We start from the raw sequence: 19,346 nt of genomic DNA on the forward strand, positions 1-19,346 counted from the left end.
TCGTTTGTTTCTAGTGTTTATAAGAACTTTGCATAGTATGCACACAAGCCCAGACAGTTCCTGTACAAAATCAGACATAGCTCCCACTTTCACACTGCCTACCGTACCGAGCAGACTAAACAGAGATCCTACACTTAATGTAGCGATACAGTTGGCAGATTTAAGACCTGTTCTGCACAGTGTAGGAGAGGGAGTCTGACACTTCAAAATGCAGCATTCGCCCCACACATGACTTCAGATATTTCCTTTTGTAAACATTTTAGGTAGATGTGTTTCCCTTTCTGCTGCATACAGTATACAGCAAATCCAGGTTAACTACACAGATAGTCCTACAGCATGTCCCCTTTGACTGTCACTGAGACACTTCTCAAAAAAGTGCAGGGTGAAATAACTATTTTATCCAGGAGCTTGAATAGTAGGCATGGCCCTTGGCGCTGGCTACGAGCTGGTTTTTATATTGTATAATTTAAAAAAGCAGTGGAAAGGTAAATGATAACACTTTAAAATAATGGTTGCACATTCTTCAAAGTTCCAGTGGAATATCTGTATTCCTGTGATGTTTCATTTGAATTTACTATGAATCTGCTATCAGTATCGCTACAAAAAACCATAGGAAAATAACTAGCAAACAGATGGGATTCAGATGTACCGTAGCACAGAACTGCAGCATACTGCTAGTCAAATATTAGTCTACAGTATACTACAATTTATTACGTTTAAATGTGCTATTTCTATTGTTGAACTCTGCAGTAAATTTCAGCAATAATGGTGAGCCTAATGAAGTGCTGAAACCCACCCAGTATGATTTAAAACATTCACTATGTTTAGGAGGCTGTACAAACAACTTAAACATGCTGTTTCTGTGACACTTCACGTTTAAAAGTCTTTGAAATAGGGCACCTGAGAAACACCACCCATGGGTGGCAAAATAAATAAACAGAAACCCAAAGAACAAACGAATCTGAAGGAAGGAAGGAAGGATAGGTTACATTTAAGCTGGATTTACTTCTTGATTTCAGTGCTTGTGGTTTTAAAAGACAATAACAACAAAATAATGGATAGAATTTTAACTTGGTAGAGTCCCATTATAAGCAAAACCATCTGTGCTGAAGCATTCCGGCTCAAATTGTAATTGGGTGTTTCTTATTATTAAAAGAGATGCAGTTTGGAAGAATGGGACTGTGAAGTGAGCTGAGCTGCTCAAACTGTACAAAATAATTTCTGTTGTAATATCAGACACCCACGCGACATAATAACTCATTGTAAATCACAAAAACAAAGCTTGGACTCAAATTACTAATTAACATAAAAAATATGTTTTTGTTTTAACTATAGAACTATGCTGTATATCCTATTCATAGGATAACATCTACTCACAATATAAAAATTAGAATTCTGACTAACCCTTGGCTGGTTGATTTCTCATACGTGTTTAGATTATTTTATGTGACAGAGGTTTAAACCTGTTGATTTAACAAGGTCTTTCAATACAGAAGAGGTTTCAACTCCTGGGTTTTTTTTTCTCCCCTTTTAAAAGTCATGAGAGGGTGCCTCTTTAATAGGTTCTCCTGTCTACTTTTTAACTTCGGTTTCATCTGTCATGCATTAGCCCCCTACAGATGTGAAGTACATTACCACCCCCTTCCCTCAAAGAAAGAGCCCATTGACTGGGAGACTGTCCAATACATGCACTGCCTGGCAGCCACAGCGACTCAAAGCATTACTAGACCAGGAGAAACATTCTGATTGCCCAGTCTTGAGTTTTAATAAGAGGAAAAGCAGAGGCACCATGTTTTATGTTGCATGACATTAAAAAAGGATGTGATTTCACTCTTGAGGTAAAGCAGGGAGACGCTATTGGAAGACACCATTATTCAGATTTGGACACTGACTTTGTGATACTGGATTGCTGAGGTTAGTCCTGCTTTTTTTTCCTTTGCTATAGAAATGGATACCTCTCTTTATACCGTTTTTTAGTCTATGCCACTCCACAGAGCAGCTTTCCAAACTAAATCATTTCATTTTAAAATTGTTTTTCTCTTTGAACATAGATAGTATTTCATTATTTATTTATTTTCACTGGTAATGTTGTCTAACACCAGAAATAAGTAGTTCAGAATGTACAGTAAGTATAAGGGCTCATATACTACAGTGTATAACATTCACCAACTGCGTTTGTTAATATAATCTGTGCTTGAGTTGAGTGACTCGACTTTGTTAGTTTACCAGAGCAAGAAGCCAGTGTGCCATGTAACCAGTATATCTTCTTAGGTCACTGTGTGTATAAATGTACCATGTTATGTTTCTTATCTGCAGTATGCTATACTTTTATAATGCCAAACTCTTGGCAAAGCCACATCTCATAGAGTTCACATAAACGGTTTTAAACAAATTCAAACAATTCTGTTAAAAAATAGTGGTTAATTGCTCTGTATTTTGTATACATGTATTTCTTTCAATGTTTGGGTTATTTATGTATTATTTTATTTAAAAATCTATAACTTACACATTTAGTACTATAATGAGATCTTGTTGGTATGTCACAATATAATTTGTAAAAGTTAATTTTAGTATCATGGCCTGGATTTTTCTTCATTGATGTTGAACAGGGCAAGAAACATGAAAGTAAATGTACCTGAGTAAAAGGAAAACAGACATATTGAATTGAAGTCATGTTCCAACATTACAGTATAGTGGAAAATGGGTCCCCATGTTCCTCAGAGTAATCCTATTGACTGAAATATACAGAGGGCAAAACACATCCAAGCCTTAGACTGGTCTGTTGTTGCATACAACACAGAAATAACATGCCCTAACTGGTAATTAAATAAACACTTCATACCATGATTTCTTGATTTCAGCTCTTTTTCCTAATATTTTTATGGTCATTAGGAGTTTAATAGTCAACTTAATTTAACTTAGTTTAATAGATTACTGTCTGTGCCCCGAGCCTGTGTTATCTCTCTGATGTGGGCATAAGGAGGTAATTAAAGACTCAATTCCTCAATAACAATGGTGCACATTGTAGTTTTGTTTTGCAGCCTTTCACCTTTCATCTCTGTCTTAGTAGGGCACCTCTGTTAACAAGAGTCTGTATAATCCTACAAAAAAAATATCCACCTATGGGTCCTCTCTGAGTTTAATGTTTTTAGTCTGGGGGAATTCAATGTCTCACTGGGCCAAATCACAGTCTGGGCAATGTTTGTTTTTTGCTTCTGGGATCATTACTCAGGAATTACAAATTATTCATAGCACGTCATAGCAAAGAATAAAATCTTTTATACCCGTAGGTCGGGTTTGTCACAATAGAAGTACGATTTGCTGATGTAATTGTATTTTATTTATATATGTTTTGATTGCTAACTCAGTAGCTGTAATTTTGGGTGAGTTGAGAGGTCGGGGAAGGGGGGGGGGGGGGGGGGAGCAGGAAACACAGCAGAATTATTAGCAAGGTGCTCCTGCTACACTGTACTACAGCAAGGGCACTAGGCAGATGGAAAGATCATCCTCTCTCTCAGGGGGTAGCTTTTGCAGCTGGCTACAGAAGTGACTTTTACAAGCTGTGGTTGTGCTCCTGTCTCGTATTTCTTTTTAGGAATTCTGAAACAGTTCTAAGTCATCAGGAGGTATTTCAATGTCTTTCTTTATGAAAGAAAATACAGCTTGATAGTAAGGAAACTGTCTTTTGCATATCTCTGGGTGCAGAAGTTTGAATGCAACTTTTTATGAATAAAATGCAGTTCGATATGAATCTGCTATATTCAGCATTGCCTGTATTGTGGCAATACAATAGATATATTTTAACATAATCCTGATTATTTTTATATTTTTATTCACATCATGGGATAAATAAACTGGTGAATACATTTCTCAACTTTTTTTGGCAGCGCTCGCCAGGAGTGAATTTCTTTTGATTCACTATTAAATCAGACCAAAGCAAATTTGGCCATGTAGTGGATATAGTATTTCAATACACATTACACTGACATCTTTTATGCTTTCTTTCTACTCCTAAAATGTCCAGTTTCAGAGCATTTCATTTTCCTTTGTCAATAATCTATTTCCTTTCCTGCAGAATGTAGGTATACATTTGCCTTCATGTTCCTAAAATGGGTTATTCCAAGGTTTTTGAAGTCCCACCCTAATACAATTCAGCTATTCATCTTCATGAGTTGCTTGGTCCACTCAGCCTGCCTTCCACATAGACAATGCAAGCGCTCGATCACTTCTTGGGTGTTGACCTAACATAGTCATTAAACACTGCAAGTGACGGCTTCTTTTATAGCTTGAGAAACAGCTCCTAGAGGTGCCTAGTAAAGAACTATCAGGGGTGCACAGTGATCAATGCCAGCCTCCCACTAATAAGAAATAAAGAAATACATTAAGAAATACAAACTCATTATCAATTTGGCTTCCTACACAGTTAACAAAGCCTTAAACAGCTGAGAAAACATTTGTCCATTGTTCCATTCAGTTCAGTGTCACAAAAGCTCAAATGTTTGTTTTTAAAGCATTTAATGTACTGCTGTTTAATTTTAATTTGCTGTTAGAAACTAAAACCAAATAAACTCAGTTATTGCATTTAGGGTTCATTTAACAGTTGATTCTTTTTCATTGCCGTTAATAGGAGTTAATTAAAGATCAGAGAAAATGTTTTGGAAATATAGCCCTTGGTTTCCAATGAGTTTTGCTGAAGATTGTGTCAGTCCTTTCCAGGAAGAAGTCCTTAAAATGCATACTTTACAAAGCTGTAGTGTTGCACAAGGGACGTCACAAATCAGTACCTTAAAACCCCTGTTTCAAAAGTTTATGTTGTCTTTAAATTGTTTTGAACACTTCAGAAGGTACAACTCTATATACATATGTACTGTATATGTGTATATACAGTGTATGTGTGTGTTTGTGTATGTATGATGTATGTAGTTATGTATTTAGATATACAGATCTACAGTAACACCCACTGTATATCTGCACAACAGATATACAGTAAGTCCCACTGTCCATGCCATCTTGAACTCTCTCCTATGACTCTACTATAGTGGCTCTGAAAGGGTATACTGTACATCAAGCATACACTATAAACTAAGTGCTAACAGTATAATACAATGCTTAGTAATTCATAAATATTAGAATACACAGAAATATAGAAACATTTCCTAAACCTGTTGGAATGCTATAACTTGAGTTTGAAATTCATAAACTTGAAATGTAAGGTGATATTAGGTGACTCAGGCAACAACTTTCCAGAGAAACTTTCCTGCTGCACCTGTTTCAGACGTATAAGTGTAGACAGAATGTAGACAGAACATCCTTGCAAAATGTGTATGCAAACTTAAGATGCCACTCTGTATGTAAAGTTTTAACTGCCAACAAAATATTTGTATGAATTTTACAGGATCATTATGCTGCAATGCTGGGTGCTTTGCTTGGTGCTTGGGATGTGCCTGGTTCACAACAGTCTCTCCCAAAGCGGGGAGGATGAAACAGAAATGGGCTCAGGGGAACCTTTCGCTGTCTTCTATTCCAGCCACACAAGAGAACAAGAGAAGGAACCCAGGAAGGCTGTGACTCTCAAGCCCAAGTCTTCCTCAGACCAATGCTCAATCACATTTCACACAACTCGACAGCCTGGCAGCTCCAGCCCGTGCAGTGCCAGGAAAGATCAGAGGGTGTCCTGTGAGGAGGAGCTCAGCTACCTCAACAAAATCGCCCACAGCAATAAGGTCCTTATGGAGAGCCTGATTTACACTGCCAGCTCCGAGGTGGGGGAGGAGAAGTACCAGGAAGTCATTTCAGAAGCCATCGTGGGGATCAGGGAGGACAACCTGAAGTTCGACGGGGTGGTGAAGAAGGTCCTGGATGAGTTTGAAATGCAGCTTGAAGGGGATCTGGATGGAGCGGAGAAGTAAGTTGATTATAACTGGTTATACCTTGAAAGACCATTTTCAATGGTCAGTATCCTTGAGGTAATTCATGGTAAAAATAGCAAATTAGTGTTGGGTCCCAGAGTGGCTCACCTGGTAAAGGCATTTCCATGTGGTTGTGTAGGGTGAGTCATACAGTCAGGGAACGCAGGTTTGCAAATTTGCCATTCTTCGCTGGGGATTCCACATGGAGTGTTGGATGGCTTGTATTGAATTGAGAAAGGAAAGCCTAGGAATCAGTCACTCCTTTTAGGCTGGTAACGTGAGCATAATACATTTACCAGGACCTGGCATGTTTGTGATAGAAGTTCTATTTTATTATAGATGCATTCAAATGTAACTAATTAGCAATTACAAGATTTAAATGTTTAAAATAGCAATAAATGCATTGTCTACCTGTTTAATCACAAAATAACATTACTTGTTACCCAATTATATTTTATCAAGTTAATCTGTGTTTCTTAACTGTAACATGATTCTTTTTTGTGTGTGTATTCTCACATCTTACTGCTGCTGCATGTTGTGAACTCTATTGTTGCTGTATGCTACCATGCACCACAACAATCAATTCTGAATGTTTTCTGTCGACAATTAATACAATACTGTATCAGTATACAATATATATATATATATATATATATATATATATATATATATATATATATATATATATATATATATTCATTATTATTATTTTTATTTTGGTTTCCCTACAGAGTTAAAGAAGAATATCTGATCATTCAACAAATGCTACGCTCGACAGAGAGAATCGCTAAGAAACTGGAGAGTGCTTCCCAAGACCTCTATTCCTCACTGACAAAACTTTCAGACAAATCTCCCTCCTTCTCCATCCACAATTAGATGTTTTTCCACCTTATAAGTGCTAGACTCAACATGTGTCACATTGTGTCACATTTTTACATAATTACATCATTTAGAAATATGTACCTCCTTCCACTATTTCCATACAAATAATTCACAACCTTCTGTTCTGTCTGCGTAATTTTTCCCAACAGGCTGAGAGCCATCATTCAATAACTATTTGGTATTCTACAAGTAGCTATGTAGTGTTTTGATCCTGTATGATATGCACCCCTGTCATGATACAGTATCTCATTTTAAAGAAAGTATCAGTACCCTACCTTATTCAATATAATTGTACCAAGAATTGGGGGCAGTCCGAAACATTAAAAATATAGTATTAAAGATTGTCTATAGTGACCACTAGTGAATCTTCATTTTAAAGCAACCAGATATAATGACCAATGCCTATATTTCCAGATGAAGGTTAAATGCATTCCAATTACCCCATTAAGCAATTCACCATCATTCATGTGCATTATCAATTGTCCATTTATTGTATATTGAGTAGACTCAGTATCACCAAAGTATCACCAACAAGAACCTTGTTCATATAGATAGAAGAAAAGAGAGTTACGCTACTGCAGTCCAACTATGTATACAAGCCAGTTTTAAATTATTGCAGCTATAATCATTTGAAGTGATGTTTAGGCAGTATGATAAATAGATAGACTGTAGTGCAACGCACAGCAGGCATTATAAACAAATTCACTTTTGAGTTATAGTGGCATAGGATTGAATTTTCCTGTTGACGAGAGCACAGCTGGTGCCGATATCTGTATAAAAATGAACGCTGTCTTCATATTGTTTACAGCATGGTTTTCAAGAACAAGAACAAGGTGTTTTTTGAAACACGATTCAGATACAGAAAGATGACGGAGTAATATTCAAGATAGAAACATTAAAAAGCTGTTGGTTCCCACTTGGTCCCCTCTAAAATGTGTACTGAAGTGATTAAGTAATCAATATCTGTTTTAAACTACTATTTTGCAATCTTAGTTCCTATTGTCTTTCTACAATCTGTGTACCATAATTTAATATTATGTTTGTACCCTTTTTATTGGAAACACCCCCATTGTTTATTGACTACAGGAATGTATATAAGCAAATACCCTTGATGGTATGTATTGTTAAGAATGGAAGTTATTTTGTATGGAAAACGTTTTTTGCCAAATATAAATTAGAAGGTTTTCCATGAATTTATTCTGCTGTAACCATTTTTCTTTCTCTAAAAATATGCAATCAAACTAAAAGCTGTTGCATGGAGACAAATCAGGTAAAACATATAAGAAGTCAAGTAGACGTTTAGCTAATGCCTTTCTATATGTTTCTCGATACAATTCACATCAGGAAGCTACAGACTATGAAGAATAGTGGACTGCATTTGGTCTAGGTGTGTTTTTTTAGTTCAGTTTCCAATATGGTTTCATAGTTTCTGTATTACCAGGTTCATGTTTGCTTTCCAGTCAGTACTGTTCTTCCAGCATCTAAACACAGATGGTAATGAATTAGCATTTCAACCCATAGAATTTAATTGAATGGAAAGGCAATGGCTGGAGGGCTGGACACAAACTACGAACCACATATTTCAAAGACAAACGTCTTACCAATTATCTAAAGAGCAAGCTCTGTAATCAAGAAGTGTCGGTATTTTTAACTCCTCAGCCACTAGGTGGAGATCCATTACAAGCTCCTGCTCCCCTGTCCCGTCTAACTTCATCTTCTCAACCATAGAAAGGAAATCCTTCTCTGTTGCTTTGGTCCTGCAAATAGAGTAGGAAAAGCAATTAACAAAGCCAACCCCAGGACCAGAGTACAGATTCAGGAGTCGGGACAGAGGGTAGGAGGCACTTTTTCACACAGTGGTGTGTGTATTATTATTATTTATTTCTTAGCAGACGCCCTTATCCAGGGCAACTTACAATTGTTACAAGATATCACATTATTTTTACATACAATTACCCATTTATACAGTTGGGTTTTTACTGGAGAAATCTAGGTAAAGTACCTTGCTCAAGGGTACAGCAGCAGTGTCCCCCCACCTGGGATTGAACCCACAACCTTCCAGTCAAGAGTCCAGAGCCCTAACCACTACTCCACACTGCTGCCCTGAATGGGTTGCCAAGACATGTAGCTGTACCTGATTCACTGGGATTCCACAAGAACCATCTGGATCAATTAGCCATTAGGAACTGGAAAAGCATCGATGGGCTAAATGGCCTCTCAAACTTTTATTATGTTTGTATGTAAAAATGTGCACTGCAAAAACTTACAAAGATCATTATCTTGCCTTTTGATAGATAATATATCTTGATTTGAGTTTAAAAGCTGGATTTTTCTTTTTTTCTGTTTTTTTTTTAAGGCTATATTTGCAAGTACTATTTCTGTAAAGGGACAAAAACACCTGTTGAGGTTATAAAACTTCAACTCAAGGGCTACTTGGTGCAAGGACTACGTACTTACAGACAACAGTTTTTAGGAGCTTCAAACTGCTGCTTTCCTCTGAAAGTGGATGAAACTATCTTACATTTAGAAATATTGGAATAATTATATGGGTTTCTTAATCCAAGCACTGTGCATTGGTTCACTCACTGCAGCAACAGACCTGTTTTCCCACGACATCAAACCCTAAATCATACTATATAAGAAACTAATCCAAGTAGACAACACACTGATGAAAATAATAACTGAAATGTTTGTCAACTTGAATTAGTTTTACTTTATTTTTTATTTATTTACCTTACTGATTTAAAATTATTTTATTTACATTCAAAGCTCATCTTCTTTTTTAGAAATTGGTTAATAAAAAAGAAAATACAAAAAACAAACAGAGAGAGAAAGAGAGAATAATAATAGATCCATCTCTGGTTTCTGTGATGTCATAAACTAGTCAGAGACTGTTAGGTGGTAAGAGTCAAATTGCAAGTGAATTTAATGGATAATAAGAAAGTAAAATATGGCAATATTAAATAATCTTAAATATAATTTTCTTTTTGTTAATTCAGGAACACAGAATTAAACTGGGTAGATAATGAACTGCAAAAAAGAACACATTTTTCAGGAAAAGGTGTTTCAATGGGGTTTGCTTTTTTTTTTCTTCTCAGTCACTGTCAGTCGAAGTTTATCTGTCTCACTCACTTGTTTGGTGCTCCCGTTGGTGGAGGATGATTGTAAATCTTCAGAGACAGATTTGTTAAGAGTGCCTAAAAACCAAGGATTGTGGGTGTTGTCGAGTGATTTAAAAGTGATCTTGGGGTGCACAGGAGTCAAATTTGGGTCAAAGATGAAGTATAATCTTCTAGATGAATATGCCATTTTTGACGTCACTACTGCGGTATTATGCCTTTTTTCGATTGGCTCAGGATGCAAATATAGCCTTCATCCAAATTATATATATATATATATATATATATATATATATATATATATATATATATATATACACACTGTATATATAAACACACACACACACACACACACACACTGATGCACAATGAAAACGCAACAGTCTAAGTTTTACATCAATAGCTCATTGGGCACATAAATAATGTTATTTACGTTTTAAATAGTGAGCAGATAGGTTTGTTGATTGTTTGAGTAGTATTGTTCCTTGGAATAGCAAAATACTGAGCTCAAATCATGTGATTTCATAAAAATGCCAGGTGCTCAGTGTTTGGTATTTGAGTCGAGTTACAATTGCCAAAATGAGTTGATTAAGAATCTGTATAGCCATTCGAAAAGACTTGATTTTAATTAACACAAGAACAGCGAAAGATATTACCATGCCCCGCTTGAGTAATGAAGATCGCCTGGTTGCTATCGGCATGATTGAAGGCGGCCTGTCTGTGAGAGAAGTTGTACAGAGAATGAGATTTTCTGCTTCAACAATCAGCAAACTAGTCCAGAGAAACCAGGAAACCGGCTCTGCGAGGGACAGGCCACGTCCTGGAAAGCAGAGGGTCACCACCCTGGCCCAGGACCATTATGCTGACTGTTGCGTGTTCAAGCCAACCAGTGGGGTAGTGGAAGTGTGATGATGTGGAGAGGAATCTCGTTTAACACAAGAACGCCTTTGATGCAGAATGCTTTACTGCTCAGCGATACATTGACAAAATCCTTGAGGCAATTTTTCCATTCCTGCAAGCCAATCCGGAAGTGTCGATTTTCCAGCAGGACAATGCAAGACCACACAGTGCTAAGATTACAATTGCACGACTTCAAGAAAACAATGTCGAGGTCTTGCCGTGGCCAGCTTTTTCTCCTGATCTGAGTCCAATAGAAAATCTGGGGGACCAAAACGCCAGTGCCATCCACAGGAGACAACCACGACCAGCCAGCCATCGCCAGCTCACTGCTTCTGCACAGGAAGAGTGGCGGAACATCCCACAGCAGTCTGATCAGAAGCTGATCAGGTCTATGCGTCAACGCTGCCACAACTGTGTTAATGCTCAGGGAGGTCATACCCGATACTAACTTTGTAATGTTTTCATTTTGACAGTGTGTCACATTTCATACTGAAAACTTATAATGATTCTTTGATCTGTATTTTGTTTGATATTTATGTTTAAAATATTTGATTAAATCCATTAGACCTGTTTTGCGTTTCTTTTGTGCATCAGTATATGAATCAGTGATTGAAAATCCTGGCCTGTGATTGGTTAAATCCTCATCATAAGAGGAAAAATAGATTGAACTATTGCCCTAAAATCCTTACACCACTGGTCAATAGTCTCTGTCTGTCGTGATTGGTTCACATCACTGTCAATCCCACCCCTTTTCAAACGAACGCCTTTCTCCCTTGCACTCTTCACAACAAGAAAAAATGGCTGAACACCGATTCTGTGAATTAACAGAAAATGAATTACAAAACATACTACAAAAGAAAGATGCTCTCCCAAGCACTAAAATGGTGATTAAAACGTTGACTTTCTGAAATTCAAACAAATTCAACTCGATGAAAACAAATATGATGGATGGGATATGTGGCATAACTGGTGACTGGATTATAACTGGATTATGCCACAGTCAGCAAACTAGATGGAAACAGAGAAAAACTTTGCTAACTATATGGTATAAACTTCAAAAACATGTTCTGTTATTTATTTCTATTATTTATTTATTTACTTGTGCTGTATAAGCTATATTTAAACAAAATATATAAAGTTGTGTTTACTATCCAACCTTGCCTCACTTATTTTCTTGACTGATTCATATATTAAATATGTACTGCACACTCAGCCATAGTGAAAAATTAAATGCCCCTCAGGAAGACTATTGTTACCTTCCCTCAGGTAAATAATTTTATACTATAGCCTTCCTCTCCAGTCCATATTTACTATATATATACAGTTGTAGTCAAAAGTTTGCATACCCCTATTATCAAGAAGTACTCAGACTCATGGTACTGTCACAACACTCCCTCGGTCTGGAAGAAAAAAGGTTCATCATCAAGAATAAGTAGAAGAATTGTGAGAAAGGTTAATAACAATCTGAGATTGACTGCCAAAGATATTCAAAGTGAATTGGCTGCAAGTGGAACTGGGGTTTCCATTTCAACCATAGGGCGAGTATTGCATGGTAAAGGTCTCAATGGTCGCAGGCCATGAAAACAGCCACTCTTAGGAAAACGTCTCAAGGACTGCTTAAAATTTGCAAAACAGCATTTGAATGATGGATATGAGTTCTGGTCAAAGGTTTTGTGGAGTGATGAAACAAAAATCGAGCTATTTGGTCAGAATAGAATTAAAGTTATTAAACTTGTAAAGACAGCAAGTGTTGTAGTGATTGTGAGAGTAAAATTATTAGAAAAGGAACCAGCATAAAATATTTGAGAGCTAGTTTTCATTCAAGTCTGTATTTCAGATAGGTTTATTTGTAGCTTTTATTGCTGTACACTATTTGGCTGTCACTGTAGTTGCTGTTCTGTCTCGATGGCAGCACGGTGTATTAATTCATTTTTAAAAAGGGAAACTCGGGAAAGAACAGAAATGCAGCACTGACTGAAACACTTTACAGCATGTTGATGTAACAAATGTGTATTTTAGTCATAAATTCCCTACTTTTTGTATATTTAACTAGTATTGGGACTGCTTACACACGCTTGCACACAGCACTTTAAAGATGTTGATAATGCATTGTTTAATTGATTATACAATAGTTGAATGCTGTTGTCATTTAGAATAGATTGATGCTGTTTTAACTATCGGTAGCTTACCTTTCATCTGCTGGGTTTATATCATTGCTTCTAATTAACGCACCTGGTACTTTTTTATACACTGCATGTTTTGTTTTGTTTTGTTCCCGCCCCCGCCCCCCAGTTTGCTGTGGTGTTAAATGTAGGGTCGACTCGCCATGTTTCTGTTTTGCTTTGGGGGCGGGATTGTTGATGACATTATTATGAACGTTCAGTTACACCGAATTAGTAGAGAGAATCAAAGGTTAACTGCATAACTAATTGGTCATGATTATTTCAACTCTAAATTGCCCTCTGTGTGAATGTGTGAGTGTGTGTGTGGTGCCCTGCGATGGACTGGCGTCCCATCCAGGGTGTAGTCTCGCCTTGTGCCCTGTGTATGCCGGGTTAGGCTCCGGCTCACCGCGACCCTGTAAAGGAGTAAGCGGTTAATGATAACACCGTGTAACAATTTTTTAATTTTTTTTGGTTCCTGGGTAGTAAGTGTTATTTCCTAATTGCTTATGCCTCAAAAGTATAGAAAATGGCTATTATTCCCCACAAACTTTGCTTTTGTGACCAGGACAGTGATATTTTGAAATTTACCTATTTTCCAGAACATTCCAGATAGATTCAGCGAGTAAACTTGGAGTAACTTCTAGAACTTTCTAGAACTTTCCAGTAATATAAATAGTAGTATAAATACAGGGGCCTTAAGCCCACCAGTTCAGTTTAGTTCCAGCTGCCTAAGTGGATACATATCTGCATTTTTCTGAGATGGCATCAAGGTCATAGGAGACTTCAAAATGGTGGCATTCCTGATGGGTCTCCAAGGCGGTTTTACCAAGTTTCCCTCCTATCTTTGCCTTTGGGACAGCAGGGACACCAAGGCGCACTACTACAGGCGGGACTGGCCACAGCGGACCGAGTTCTCTGTGGGGAGGAACAACGTCAAGTGGGAGCCACTGGTGGACCCCCGGAAGGTGCTGATGCCACCACTGCACATCAAATTGGGCCTTATGAAACAATTTGTCAGAGCTCTAGATAAGGAGTCGGCAGCCTTCAAGTACCTTCAAGACTTCTTCTCTAAGCTGTCTGAGGCAAAGGTCAAAGCCGGTGTCTTCGTCGGACCACAGATAAAGAAGATCCTGGAGTGCAATGAATTCCCCAAGAAGCTCACTAGTAAGGAGAAAGCGGCTTGGAACAGCTTTGTCGCAGTGGTTCGGGGCTTCCTGGGCAATCACAAGGCCGAAAACTATGTGGAGCTGGTTGAGACTCTGGTGAAGAACAACGGCACAATGGGCTGTAGGATGTCCCTCAAAGTCCATATCCTTGATGCTCATCTTGATAAATTCAAGGAGAACATGGGAGCGTACTCGGAGGAGCAAGGCGAGCGCTTCCACCAGGATATACTGGACTTTGAACGCCGCTACCAAGGACAGTATAACGAGAACATGATGGGAGACTACATTTGGGGGCTGATTCGTGAAAGTGATTTACAGTATAATCGTAAATCTCAAAAAACTACTCATTTCTAAATCTTTTGTAGTCATTTTTGTATTACTTTAGTATAAATACATGTTAATTTGGATTCATATGTTGTTTTTTTCTGACTTTATGTGAACGAAAAGACACAAATTCGCCCGTTTTCTCATTGGAAATAGGTAAATTTCAAAATATCACTGTCCTGGTCACAAAAGCAAAGTTTGTGGGGAATAATAGTCATTTTCTATACTTTTGAGGCATAAGCAATTAGGAAATAACACTTACTACCCAGGAACAAAAATTGTGTTAAATAGTGTAATGGATGGATGGATGATTATTTCACTGGTGCTACAATGAGGGAACTACAATGCTTATATTTACGTTTGCTTGGCTTGGGAAGTTGGCAGATGGGGTACAGCGGGGTGGCGATATAACGGGTACAAATAGCACCGTTTTTATATTGGTGATTTGTTCAGAGAGAATAGCAGGCGGTATGCGAGGGGGCGGTATATTATTATTATTTGTTTATTTAGCAGACGCCTTTATCCAAGGCGACTTACAGAGACAAGGGTGTGTGAACTATGTATCAGCTGCAGAGTCACTTACAATTACATCTCACCCGAAAGACGGAGCACAAGGAGGTTAAGTGACTTGCTCAGGGTCACACAATGAGTCAGTGGCTGAGATGAGATTTGAACCGGGGACCTCCTGGTTACAAGCCCTTTTCATTAACCACTGGACCAAGTGATATATATGACTTGACTGAAAGCACGGCGAAGCTATGTCCTCTTTTACCCTCAAAATCTAGATTAGTTTGGTCACAGTGCCCAAACTAACTTCACCCTCAATGAGAAATCACCAGCAAATGCTGTATTGACTAATACAAAAACAATGCTGTGAACTGAAATAACGAATTTCACATAATCCTGGTTAAATAAACTGGGAAGAATAAACCCCCATAGAGCTATTGCAGTTCCTGTTGACCTGTGATTGAACACAGCTGCTTCCAGTAATATGCTAAGACCCAGAATATACATACTATAGTTTCTATACCATGTGGTTCTTTCACAACTGCACATTTGCAAGGATGCTTTTTTCACATTTAGATCTTTAATTGGGCAACATTCTTTTCAGTTAAGTTTCTCTTTTTTTTGTTTGCTTTGTTCTATGTTATACAGTAAAAGCATTAATAAATCGTTAATTGCACCCGTCTCCTTTATGTCCCAGTACTATTGTGATGATGTCATCTCCCACACATTATTGATGTCTAAAAAAACACCAAGCATTTTGTGTTCTTGATTAAGTCATGCAGAAATTAATGAATTTGACCTAATGATTAAATATAGAAGCAATTTTCGAATGCTTGGTAGATATTTCTAATTGGCATCACAATTTTAAGGACAGACTATTTTACGATGTCTTAAACTGAAGTGTCTGCTGCTTTTTCTTCTAAAGCCAGCAGTGCTATTGAAATCCGAATGTGCCTAGCTGCTCATCGTTTGCAAGATTTTGTTCAGATTGTAACTTATTTTTTTATTAATTTATTTTTTCCGGTGTGATTTTTAAGATACAAAAGGAATTGTATTGTTCCTTACATAGTTTTGTTATAACTGGTGCATCTTTTGTTAATCACCTTTATGTACATAATACAGCAAGTAGCTGGAGGCAGTGTGGGTTATATTCTACCTTTTAAAACGATATCTGTATGATCTTGTTACTTTTCAGCTGTGCCACTAACCTCTCATTATCGATCCTATCGGTGAAAAAGGCTAATTTGTAATTACCAGTAGGATTAATCGTGGATTAGCCACTTATCCAGAATGTTAGTTAACTACATTACTAAATGTTTTTAAATAATTATCTCTGCTGGCGCTTGGGGGGGATAAATTAATAAATGTTTTTACGGTTATATGTGTGTGTGTGTGTGTGTGTGTGTGCGCGTGTATATATATTTGGAACCACAACATTAATTAACTGATTTATTTTGGCACTAAAATAATTAGAGTGTTTTGCACCAGCACAAATTTTGTATCCTTTTGGCTGAAATTTTCAACCGTTAACTATTTTTTTTTTCTTGTTAATTTTAGGGGGGGGACGACGACGGTAATTTGACGAAACTAGAATCAAACAAGCATGGGTTTGAGCGGATCAAGTTCTTTTACCCAGGGTCCTATAGAAAATGTGTTTCTTAGTAACATTGCAGCTGTTTTTGGTTTCCTTTTATTTACACTTTGAATTGCAGCAAGTTTCCTAAATATGGTGACAAAAATCCTCAGACATAACTAACCATGCACATTTAATATTGCCTTAAAAAGCTTGTCAGAGTAAAATGTACACAGTTTGTAGTTTCCCCATTATAAACATTACCATCCAGTATCACAGATAACAGAACGCACCACCGCTAATACATTCACGAGTGTCTGCCAGCTTCAGACATGAAGTACTTCAGTTGTGTTACCATCCGCCTACGCAGTAGGTGTCTGCCCATTCCGTATTTTATTGAATATGGTACCTATCGCCCTCTAGCGTCTTGATGAAGAAATGTCAATCCACCCAAAACATACGATTTTCTGTTGAGTATAAATGTTGGTATTGATTTGTTTGAATTTGTTTTTATATTCAGTAGTTCGGTTCCAAATACGTTTATTTAGTACCGTAGCTGTTCTTTATTTGTTTATTTATTAGGATAGAATATTTTTCACACTTAATATTATTTGTACATATTATGTATTGCAGTTTTTCTCAATTGCTAAAGCATTCCTGAAACTATTGGCACAATTTTCAAAACAGTGAACACAAACACCGAAACTAACTAATTTGCAAAACTACTGACACATTTCTCTGGTTAACATACAAATTGCAAAATTTGAAGCCAGCTGTATGATTCACTTAATGCAATTCCATCACCTTAATACAACTTTTCATAAGTGTCTTGTTTTCAAAACACATGTATTTGTGTGCTGTTCCTCACAATTAATGCTCATTACTTTAAATAAACATTCCACACATGGAAATGCAAATTTCACAATTAATCACTCTCTATGTCACTCATGAATAAACGGTTAATGTTACAAATTGTGCTGAAACATGGACTAGGCAGGAGATTGGCAAGTGGATGTGGATGTGGCTGTGAACAGCGGGGTGCTCGTGGTCATGGTCGTGGTATTTGACACAGCCAGCCCAAGGTGAGACCACAGTGGATTGTTGCCAATACAGTTTTTTTACAATTGCTTTGACACATTTTTCGAAACACAGTTCCAAAGTGCAAAACTCCTAACACTAAAAGCCAAACAGAGTTGTAAAATTCTGACCTCAAGACACATTTTATCATGTTTACATACAACATGCAAAACTCTTAATCACCTACTCAGGTCTTTAAGTACTATTGTCTTTCCTAACAACCTATTTCAAATGCTAATTGATTATCTGTCAAAATACTTACTTGAGCATCTGGCAACAATTGGTGCTCATTGTTTCAAATGACCTCATCCATGTGAGAATGCAAGGAAGCTTAATTGATAATCATTACATCACTGCATATAAACTCTGAGAAAACAGCAGCAGTTTGTCACAAAATGGAGCAATTGGATGAAGTTGATGGACGTGGATGTTGACATGGATGTGGTCGTAGTCAACAACAACGTGTGGTAGTCTCAAATAAAATTAGAGCAACAGTTATTGACCACGTCATAAACAGAGGTTTGACAATGCAAGAAGCTGGTCGTGTTGTCCAATCAAATTTGAAGGGGTCTACTGTCAGTTCAATTCAGAACATTTCGGACTGAGAATCGTTAATGGTACAATATTGGAATTGTATGTACAGTATTACAGAAACAATGTTTACATTACTGCAGTGTTTGATTGAAATTGCTGTATTTCAGAACTCAAAGGAAAGAAACCAGTGGCAGACTTGGCCGTATTCTTACTGCAGAGCATGAGATGGCCGTAGTAGACATGGTGCAAGCAAAAAATGACATTCGCCTAAAGGACATCCAGCAAAACATCATTGCAGATGTTGAAATGTTTGAAGGGGTTGATGCCATAAGTACAACCACTATTGGATGCATATTGAAAAGGCACCAAATAACTATGAAACCTATTTATATGGTGCCTTTTCAAAGAAATGAGGAGAGAATGAAAGCATTGCGACATGAATATGTTCAGGTAAATGTACAGTAATTTTGCTAGTTCTACAGTGATACGAACAGTGAGATGCTTTGTGGCTGAGAACTGTGTGTCTTTGTGCATATTCTTTTGATATGTGGCCTATGTTCTACAGTACAGTAGGAGGGCTGTCAGCATTGTTCTGTGAATTGTGAAATGACAGTAAATCACATGAATGAATCTTGTTTTTCAGAGATGGATGCAGGAATCAACCACCATGAGTTCCTCTATGTTGACAAAGCGGGTTTCAATCTGGCCAAACGTCGACGTTGTCTGGGACAATGTCATTTTCCATCATGCATTGATAGTGCGAGCGAGGTTTGCAGCACTTCCAGACTTCAGCATGATGTTCCTGCCACCATATTTCCCATTTCTCAACCCTATAGAGGAATTGTTTTCAGCCTGGAGGTGGAAAGTGTACGACGGCTGTCCTTACGAGCAAGCCATCCTCATCCAGACCATGGATGAGGCGTGTGGTGACATCACAGCGCAGTAGTGCCAGGGGTGGATAAGGCACTCCAAGAGATATTATCTATGGTGCCTGGCTAATGAGCACATAAGATGTGATGTGGATGAAAATCAGTGGCCTCATGCTGAAGAGAGGGTAGATAACAGATGAAATGGGGTGGAATATTATACCAAATGCATATTTGGTCTTATTGTGTATATTTACAATACTGTAAGTTATTATTTTGTTCACCGTGCTTTAGATCACATTTTATTTGATTTAAACAAAAAAT

At 37.5% G+C, this 19,346-nt stretch overlaps 1 protein-coding gene across 1 annotated transcript; it reads left to right on the forward strand.

Annotated features, from left to right (window-relative positions):
* The first annotated feature begins 1,681 nt into the window (after positions 1 to 1,681).
* Positions 1,682 to 10,157, forward strand: LOC117410505 (uncharacterized). The gene is made up of 3 exons (XM_034017098.3): positions 1,682 to 1,914; positions 5,396 to 5,905; positions 6,641 to 10,157. Exons 2-3 carry the CDS (start codon positions 5,403 to 5,405, stop codon positions 6,783 to 6,785), a joined length of 648 nt encoding a protein of 215 aa, XP_033872989.2. The 5' UTR covers positions 1,682 to 1,914; positions 5,396 to 5,402; the 3' UTR covers positions 6,786 to 10,157.
* Positions 10,158 to 19,346: the final 9,189 nt, after the last annotated feature.

Source organism: Acipenser ruthenus, chromosome 6 (genome assembly GCF_902713425.1).
Source record: "Acipenser ruthenus chromosome 6, fAciRut3.2 maternal haplotype, whole genome shotgun sequence".
Classification (NCBI taxonomy): Eukaryota; Metazoa; Chordata; class Actinopteri; order Acipenseriformes; family Acipenseridae; genus Acipenser; species Acipenser ruthenus.

Excerpts from the sequence above, each read along its gene's own strand:
- LOC117410505 (XM_034017098.3), top strand. The coding sequence starts at position 5,403 with ATGCTGCAATGCTGGGTGCTTTGCTTGGTGCTTGGGATGTGCCTGGTT. Across the intron at positions 5,906-6,640 it reads GATCTGGATGGAGCGGAGAA|AGTTAAAGAAGAATATCTGA; the intron begins GTAAGTTGATTA and ends GTTTCCCTACAG.